This window comes from Arachis hypogaea, chromosome 8, assembly GCF_003086295.3.
Source record: "Arachis hypogaea cultivar Tifrunner chromosome 8, arahy.Tifrunner.gnm2.J5K5, whole genome shotgun sequence".
Classification (NCBI taxonomy): domain Eukaryota; kingdom Viridiplantae; phylum Streptophyta; class Magnoliopsida; order Fabales; family Fabaceae; genus Arachis; species Arachis hypogaea.
In genome coordinates, this window is record NC_092043.1 from 37,562,341 (window position 1) to 37,571,162 (window position 8,822).

At 33.5% G+C, this 8,822-nt stretch overlaps 3 protein-coding genes across 4 annotated transcripts; all 3 read left to right on the top strand.

The window, feature by feature from the left end:
- The first annotated feature begins 822 nt into the window (after positions 1-822).
- Positions 823-2,564, top strand: LOC112707314 (G-type lectin S-receptor-like serine/threonine-protein kinase At4g27290). 2 transcript variants are annotated; one of them, XM_029288794.2, is made up of 4 exons: positions 823-1,490; positions 1,589-1,726; positions 1,963-2,105; positions 2,211-2,564. In XM_029288794.2, exons 1-4 carry the CDS (start codon positions 1,472-1,474, stop codon positions 2,286-2,288), a joined length of 378 nt encoding a protein of 125 aa, XP_029144627.1. In that variant the 5' UTR covers positions 823-1,471; the 3' UTR covers positions 2,289-2,564. The 2 variants fall into 2 exon arrangements, with proteins under 2 accessions (XP_029144627.1, XP_029144626.1); XM_029288793.2 differs by having other exon boundaries at positions 927-1,490; positions 1,939-2,105.
- Positions 992-1,435, top strand: LOC140174725 (G-type lectin S-receptor-like serine/threonine-protein kinase At4g27290). The gene has a single exon (XM_072200227.1). The coding sequence runs from the start codon at positions 992-994 to the stop codon at positions 1,433-1,435; it is 444 nt and encodes a 147-aa protein (XP_072056328.1).
- A 1,195-nt stretch (positions 2,565-3,759) lies between the features above and the next one.
- On the top strand, positions 3,760-7,756 carry LOC112707313 (G-type lectin S-receptor-like serine/threonine-protein kinase At4g27290). The gene is made up of 7 exons (XM_025758995.2): positions 3,760-5,229; positions 5,335-5,478; positions 5,708-5,850; positions 6,401-6,611; positions 6,739-6,976; positions 7,056-7,206; positions 7,287-7,756. Exons 1-7 carry the CDS (start codon positions 3,951-3,953, stop codon positions 7,596-7,598), a joined length of 2,478 nt encoding a protein of 825 aa, XP_025614780.1. The 5' UTR covers positions 3,760-3,950; the 3' UTR covers positions 7,599-7,756.
- Positions 7,757-8,822: the final 1,066 nt, after the last annotated feature.

Sequence of the window (8,822 nt, forward strand, 5' to 3'; positions counted from 1 at the left end):
AATCCAATATATATAAGATTGCATACTAAAATTTTTATTTAAAATTCAATAAAGTCAAATAAGAAAACATGTATGCTTTACAAAAGATATAAATATCGTCTCGTGTGTATTTTTATACAATTATAAGTTTAACAAATCAATATTTATTTTCAAAAATTCAAAAATCACAATAATCAAATATTTTTAAACTACAAAAATAATAATTCAACATAAATATTGATAATAATATATTTAAAAACAATTATAGATATAATATCCCCTCACAATTTGATTCCAAAGAACCGGAAGCAATTCTAAGCGCGTCAACGAGTTACCAAATGATGTCCAATAATTCTACAACTCTAGAAATATGACAATAATAATATTTGTGAGCTACTAATATTGTCAATTAACATAATATTATTCACCTTGACAAAAGCCCCAAATTTTCTAATCCTAAGAACCCTAATTCGGATTTATACATACCCATAAATATAGAGATGACAAAAATTGAGAATATGACTAATTATTGAGTCAAAGAGTTACTTTAAAACCTCAATAATAATTAGAACTCAAAGTTGAATGCTTCTTTTACTCATTAAGTTGACATTCTATGATTTGGGATTTTGAGAAAATGAAATTTTGAATAAATAGAGACAGAGTAGAAAAAGAAAGGAAGGTAAGATGATGAAGATGAGTTTGATAATATTGGGTGATTGATTGTAAGGGGAAGAGATGAGGAATTGTAGTTGAGAAGGGAAGAGAAGAGGGGATTTAGAGTGTTGTTGTTAGGAAGACATAAAAAGGAAAATGAAAGAAAGAAGGGATTGTTGAAGGGGGGGGGGGGGACAGCGAAGAAGAGAAAAGAAATGTTTAAGTGGGGGCATGTGCCCCCACGTGCTCTTCCCCCTTTTTCTTTTTTTTTTTATCTTTTTTTTCCTTTCTTTACGGTTATTACACCATTACCATAGAAAGCATTAGTACTACCCAGGTCCTCAATGATGGTGATACCATGGTTTCAGGTGGTGGAACCTTTGTACTAGGATTCTTCAATAGCCAAGACAATCCCATGAAACGTTATCTTGGAATATGTTACAACGAAGTAGTACCTATGACGGTAGTATGGGTTGCCAAGAGAAACAATCCCCTCAATGACTCATCAGGGCTCTTGAAGATCACTGATAAAGGATTGCTTGTGCTTCTCAACAATAACAATAACATCTTTTGGTCATCCAACTCATCAAATTTGACACAACAACCAGTTGCATTGCTTTGGGATTCAGGGAACCTCATTGTGAACACCAATAACAAGGAGTCAGAATATATTCTTTGGCAGAGTTTAGATTACCCTTTTGACACGCTATTGCCAGGGATGAAGCTGGGGACCGATTTAACTACAGGCCTAAATAGGAACCTCACATCAAGGAGTAGCCCTGACGATCCTTCTAATATTTGAGTGCTGAGTGATCCACAGCAAGATCTTTATGTCAGAATGTCCAAGAAGGATCCAGGTATCTGTTCATATCCCAACTTTGATGTCCCTTTTCTATCATTCTTTTCATACTATTGTTAAACTTGTTTGTTTTTGTCTTTAAATATATTTTCTTAGATGAAGATAACAAGTTAAAATGTAGATCCAATATCCGGAAGCTGTGGATTATGGTCTCCTGCTCAATCTTATTTGTAGGAATTTTAATCCTGTGTGGATCATTCATCGTTTGTAGAAGAAGGATGTACCCGTTACACGGTAAGTACTTCTGCAGATTCATGTGCCTGACCTCCGTTATTCTATAGAGTTTCTTTTTGAGAATGATTGTGATATAAATTTTTAATGTATTGTTTGGGTAGTAATAGTATGAGATTCATGCTCTTATTTATTTTTGATCTCTTTGTGCTTCTTTTCATATGCACTATAGAGATAAATCTTTCCTTTTCTTGTTCTTTTTCGTCTTTTCCCAGTTCCCACTGTTTATTACTCTATAGGAAACCTGAGAAGCAATTCAGAAGAGCATGAGGAAGAAGAACTAGAGCTACCCTTGTTTGATAGGGCTACACTTAATTTTGCAACTAACAGATTTTCCACCGATAACATATTAGGAACAGGTGGTTTTGGTTCTGTTTATAAGGTATTGATCAGATAAGAAGTTAAGAACAAATTGATATCAAGGTGTCCACCATGATAGTGATTAAAAAATATAGAAATTCTGAAATGTATATTTTATAATATTCAGGGCATACTGGAATGTGGAAAAGAAATAGCTGTTAAGAGGCTCTCAGAAAATTCTAGGCAAGGACTTAAAAGAGTTTAAAACCGAAGTCATGCACATAGCAAAACTTCAGCACAGGAATTTGGCGAAGCTTCTAGGATGTTGCATTCAAGTGAAAGAAAGGATGCTGGTCTATGAGTTTATGCCAAATAAAAGCTTGGACCACTTCATATTTGGTTTGATTCCACTTGAATATTATTTCTAGTTCTTTTTTATTCTCTAGTTTGGATAATTAGATTTTCTTCCCATCAGAATATGTAGTTAAAGTGACAAGTTTATAGTCTTTAATTATATCATACTGAACTTATTAAATTTTCATAATATGGCTAATCATTAATCACTTTTTTCCACATAAGCTTTTGAAGCTCATAAGAATATCAGTACAACTTATTTATCTTCTAAAGCAGATGGTGACAAAGGCATATTACTAGACTGGCCTAAGCGTTTTCTCATTATAAATGGTATTGCACGGGGCCTTCTATATCTTCATCAAGACTCGAGGCATAGAGTAATACATAGAGATCTCAAGGCTGGAAATATTTTGTTAGATATTGAAATGAATCCAAAAATCTGAGACTTTGGCCCGGCAAGAAGCATCGTAGGAAACAAAAATGTCTATAGCTTTGGTGTGTAATGTGTTAGTGGAAAGAGAAATAGAGCGTTCAACCATAGATATCACCACTTTAGTCTTCTCGGGCATGTAAGCTTAATTTTCATTGTCCTTGCTATTTATTTTTATCAGAACTAGACACATAAATACAGGCATGGACATTTTTCATAGAAGACAAGTGCTTAGATATAGTTAATGCATCTATCAGAGACTCAATTAATTTACCAGAAGTCATGAGATCGATTCATGTGGGTCTGTTATGCATGCAACGAAGTCGAGAGGATCAGCCAAGCATGTCATACGTGCTTACGATGCTGAGTAGTGAATGGGCATTGCCTCAACCAAAAAAGCCTGGATTCTTCACTCAGAGAGATTTGGTTGGTGGCAGTTCTTCCTCAAGCAACAGCAACAACAAAGTATTGTCAATTAATAAACTCTCAGTTAGTGAGATTGATCCACGGTAGATGTGATTTTGGAATCAGTTTCCCATCTTTATACAACAAATGCTTTAAACTAAAACAAATTGTATACTAATGTGAAGTGCTTAAATAAGAGAATTTGTCAGTTTGTAAGTAGGATTTAGGGATGGAGTAAACTGATAGAAAGTTTTATTACTTGTTTATGTTTCATCTTAATAAATATACTTTGTACCAAGAATATTTTTCTCTATTCTTTTAAATAGAAATTAGATTTCAAAATCTAATAAGCAGAACGAATAGTACAATATTCACGTTTCAATAATAATAATTTTGATAAAGATATAAATGAACTCGGTAAAAGAACGCGCTAAGATTACTAATATAATGTTGACATGGACGATGTCTCAGTGGAACAATAATTCCTGTCATAAATCATAATTGCTAAGCTAAATAAAGACCACAGAAATGTACGTCGAGGTTTCTTGGCTTTTGCTTTATAATTCACATATTCACATATGGGATTTCTAGCTATCAAGAAAATTTTCCAACTGTCACTATAGACTGCCGTGTACTTGCATTTCAGCTTCTGGTTCTTTATCTATAAATCCTCAAACTTTAACAGCTTTATTACCAACTAAAGCTACAAAAATTAAAACAAAATACATCAAAATAATAATGGAACGGTTCACCTTGCTTCTGTTATGCTTCTCATTGCTGCATCATACAGCTATTTCTACAATCATAGACACTATTAGTACTACACAGTACCTCACTGATGGTGACACCATGCTTTCAGCTGATGAAAACTTTGCACTTGGATTCTTCGGTATACCAGAAAGTTCCATGAACCGTTACCTTGGAATATGGTACTATAAAGTGCCAACTAGGACAGTGGCATGGGTTGCCAACAGAAACACTCCACTTAATGACTCATCTGGAATCTTGAAGATCACTGACAAAGGAATTCTTGCTCTTCATAGTCATAACAATACCATCATTTGGCATTCCAACTCCTCAAGATTCGTGCAGCGACCGGTTGCAGTGCTTTTGGATTCAGGGAACCTCATTGTGAAGGAATATGGGAGCAACAACAATGACTTAAAAAGCTTTCTTTGGCAGAGTTTCGATTACCCTTTTGACACAATGCTGCCAGGGATGAAGTTCGGAAGCGACTTAAGTACAGGTTTGAATAGGTACTTAACATCTCAAATTAGCCCCGATGATCCTTCTAAAGGTAACTATACTTTTCAGCTTGATATTGTTGGATATCCAGAATTATGTATAAGAAATGGTGAATCCAAGTCCTTTTCTAGTGGATCCTGGAATGGTCTTCGATTTGGTGGAATTCCCCGGTTAAAACAGAATGCTATATACAACTACTACTTTGTTTACAGTAAGGAAGAGATATATTATACATTTGAGCTTCTTAATAGCTCAATGTATTCAAGATTTGTGCTATCTGCGGATGGAATCATGACACGTTATGTTTGGAGTTTGAGGATACAAAGTTGGACACCCTACCTAACATTGCCAAATGATATCTGTGATAGTTATGGTAAATGTGGACCATATGGTAAATGTAATATAGACAACTCCCCTCCATGTGATTGCTTGAGCGGAACTGTACCTAAAGTCCCTGAAGAATGGAATCAGGCAGATTGGTATAATGGTTGTATTAGAAGTAATCCGCTAAGTTGCCATGGAGATGGATTCAAAAAGTTTACTGGTCTGAAGCTGCCTGATACACAGAAAGCATCATGGTTAAATACTAGCATGAGTCTTGACGAGTGCGCGAAGTTCTGCCTGAAAAATTGCTCCTGCATGGCTTATGCTGCATTGGATATCAGCAACGGGGCAAGTGGGTGTTTAATGTGGCATGATGAGCTGATAGATATTAGAGTCCTGAGTGATCCACAACAAGATCTTTATGTCAGAATGTCCAAGAAAGATTCAGGTAGATGATTGATTATCTCCCAACTTGGATGTTCCTTCCTTCTATTTTTCTTTTGTGTATTGTTTTCTAAATTGCATATTTCCTGTTTAATGTTATTTTTCCTAGATGAAGATGAAAAGTCAAAGGGTAGATCTGATATCCCGAAGATGCAGATTATTGTTTCCAGCTCAGTCTTATTTATAGGAATGATGATGATCCTATGCATTTCCTTGATCCTGTATAGAAGAAAGAAAAACCAGAAAAACTATAGTAAGTCATTTCTTTATGTTCTTGTGATTCTTCTATTGAGTAAAAGCTTTTAGAATTTCAAGTATGTGTTGTTTGGTCCTTCATCGATTAAGTCGGATTCAATGAATAGAATGTATTTTTTGAACCTGCTTGATTTTGGTCTCTCTTAAACTGTTCAAACATTGTATTAACCTATAGATTTTGTGATTTTCTTGTTTCATTTGGTCTTTGCACAATGCTTCTTTTGCAGGGAACATGAGAGGCAACCCAGAAGAGCATCAGGAGGAAGAACTAGATCTACCATATTTTGATATGGCTACACTTATTTCTGCAACCAACAACTTCTCCACCAATAACATATTGGGAAAAGGCGGTTTTGGAGCTGTTTACAAGGTTAATACTTAGTCATATCATGCTCAAATCTGGATATTAGCAACATGGTAGGGAATTTCGATGTGTTGAGATAGGTGCTATAGCCAAATAAGTACATTATTTGAAAGAGTCACTTTTTTGTGTCTGTAGAGAATCTGTATTCATGATTCTGCATTCGGTATTGAATTAAGATTAGCATAAACACAATTAAGACAATATGTTTAAGAAGGGGGTTATTCACAAGATCACAGGTTCAAGCTGTGGAAGCAACCACTTCTATGTAATTATCAGGTAAGTTGTCTATATTACGCCCTTTGGGTGCGACCCTTCTCAGGACCCTGCGTTAACGCGGGATGCTTGTGCACCACACTGTCCCTTCAATATAAGAAAGACAATTGCATCTAGAACCAAAGGTGCTACCATTTATCTGGTTTAACTTCCCTTAATCATCATCTGATAACTGCTGGCTGTAATCAAATTTACCATTATATACACTATAAGCAGGTTGCTTCTAGAAGTTGATACTCACAAAAATATAAATATCATGTTCCATGTTACATTATTTTTACAGGGTGTGTTGGAAGATGGAAGAGAAATAGCAGTTAAGAGGCTTTCAGAAGATTCTAGACAAGGTCTTCAAGAGTTCAAAAGTGAAGTTATGCATGTAGTCAAACTTCAGCACAGGAATTTGGTGAGGCTTCTAGGATGTTGCATTCAAGCAGAGGAGAGGATTCTAGTCTATGAGTTTATGCCAAATAAAAGCTTGGACTACTTCATATTTGGTTTGCTTCTGCTTGATACTTTTGTTTTATTTTCTAATTGATTATGTTCTAGCTTGGGACTATGCATAATAGATACTTATGGTTTATCTCACAAGAAAATCACTCTAAACTCTTTTCTTTGAAAAAGATGAAGACAGAGGCAAGATATTAGACTGGCCTAAGCGGTTCATTATTATAATTGGGATTGCACGAGGCCTTCTCTACCTCCATCAAGATTCAAGACATAGAATAGTCCATAGAGATCTTAAGGCTGGCAATGTTTTGTTAGATGAGGAAATAAATGCGAAAATCTCTGACTTTGGACTAGCCAGAACCCTTGTAGGAAATGAAAATGAAGCAAACACGGCAACTGTTGTCGGAACTTAGTAAGTAGTTGATTACATGACATATTAACATGTGTACAGCAAAATCAGCAAGATAATATTTTCTTTTTATTATATGTAGTGGCTATCTATCTCCAGAGTACCTTATCGATGGAATATTCTCAACAAAATCTGATGTCTATAGCTTCGGAGTGCTGGTGTTAGAGATAGTTACTGGAAAGAGAAATAGAGGCTTCAACAATAAAAATCATGGTTTTAATCTTCTCGGACATGTAATTAAGCTTAACTTATCTTGTATATATTTAATTTTTTGTTACTAGCCAAATAATATATATACCTTCACCTAATTCAGGTTTGGACTCTCTTCATAGATGGTAAGTGTTTAGAAATAGTTGATGGATCAATCAGAGATGATGACGCATCGAATTTATGTGGAGTGATAAGAGCGATTCATGTTGGTCTACTATGCGTTCAAAGAAGTCCAGAGGATAGGCCAAGCATGTCACATGCGCTTATGATGTTGAGTAGTGAATGGCGACTGCCTCGACCGAAAATGCCAGGCTTCTTTACTGAGAGAGATCCTGTTGGTGACACTTCTTCATCAGGCAACACTAAAGTAGTGTCAATTAATGAAGTCACAATTAGTGAGCTGGATCCAAGGTAGAGACGTTGTTTCAAAAATCAGAACATGATTAGCTAACTCAGTACATGCTAGATGACATTGATTAATGATTATACTAATGTGATGTATCTTTGGTTAGAATAAATTTAATTTAAATTTGAAAATAAGTAAAGTCATCATATCATTGGTTTATATATAAACGGTAATGCCTATTAATCTACCAGTTTATTAATTAAATATGTGATACGTGAATTGGGACCCTCAATGTGAAGGATATGAAAGCAACAATGAATTAAAAAATAAAAGTAGAAAATGAAAAATTCTTCTCTTAGAGTAAAAGTTTATCCTTCAATGCAGAACAAGTGTTGTTCTCTTTTTTAATTAAATAAATCTTGACTCTCTATTTGTTATATTTTATATCAGTAATTCAGATTTAGCATTAGAATTAGAGCTTAAGATTAAGAGTTCAGAATTTTAGGATTTAAAATTTTTGTTTTAGAATTCAAAAAATGCTGCATTCCTTATTTTTTTTGAACTGCATTAGCATTCGCCTGGAGTAAAATATTCGTCTATTCTTAATATATAAAAATAGATACATAAGTTATTCACATTATTTTTAAAAAATATTTTTTTTCTATTAATGCCATGTCAACAACATCACTTATTTGGCAAAATATTAAAATCAACCACTTAGTTTTTGCCAAATCAACTATTATTTTCAAATCAGCAAAAAAAATCTATTCTTCTATTCTTAATATATAAAAATAGATACATAAGTTTACCTATATTACTTTTAAAACATCTTTTTCTTTCTATTAATAACATCGCTTACTTGGCAAAATATTAGAATCAACCACTTAGTTTTTGTCAAATCAATTATTATTTCTAAATCAGCAAAATATATATATATATATATATATATATAAATTTATAATTAAATTTGTAATCTACAAAGATATTGAATCTATATCCATATATTTATTATATCTCACTGTTATAAACAATACAATAAATTTATAACTTCAATAATTAATTTATTAATTTCTATAAATAACTCATTAAATATAATAAATATTCACATTACAAATATAATAATAATATTATTAATCATAATAAATTTTACGTTACAAATATTCAAATTCTAGAACTACTTATATAAGTCTCTTATCACTATTCCTTCAAATTTAGCACAAAAAATTTATTCCCGAACTACACAACATCTCAAACTTACTCAATGGAGCATCATTCTTTGGACAATATCACCAA

Bases quoted from the DNA above. Each gene is read 5' to 3' on its own strand.
- LOC140174725 (XM_072200227.1), top strand. From the start codon at position 992: ATGGTTTCAGGTGGTGGAACCTTTGTACTAGGATTCTTCAATAGCCAA.
- LOC112707314 (XM_029288793.2), top strand. The intron at 1,727-1,938 runs GTAAGTACTTCT...GTCTTTTCCCAG, and splicing joins AAGGATGTACCCGTTACACG to TTCCCACTGTTTATTACTCT. The intron at 2,106-2,210 runs GTATTGATCAGA...TATAATATTCAG, and splicing joins GTTTTGGTTCTGTTTATAAG to GGCATACTGGAATGTGGAAA.
- LOC112707313 (XM_025758995.2), top strand. From the start codon at position 3,951: ATGGAACGGTTCACCTTGCTTCTGTTATGCTTCTCATTGCTGCATCAT. The intron at 5,479-5,707 runs GTAAGTCATTTC...CTTCTTTTGCAG, and splicing joins GAAAAACCAGAAAAACTATA to GGAACATGAGAGGCAACCCA. The intron at 7,207-7,286 runs GTAATTAAGCTT...CACCTAATTCAG, and splicing joins GTTTTAATCTTCTCGGACAT to GTTTGGACTCTCTTCATAGA.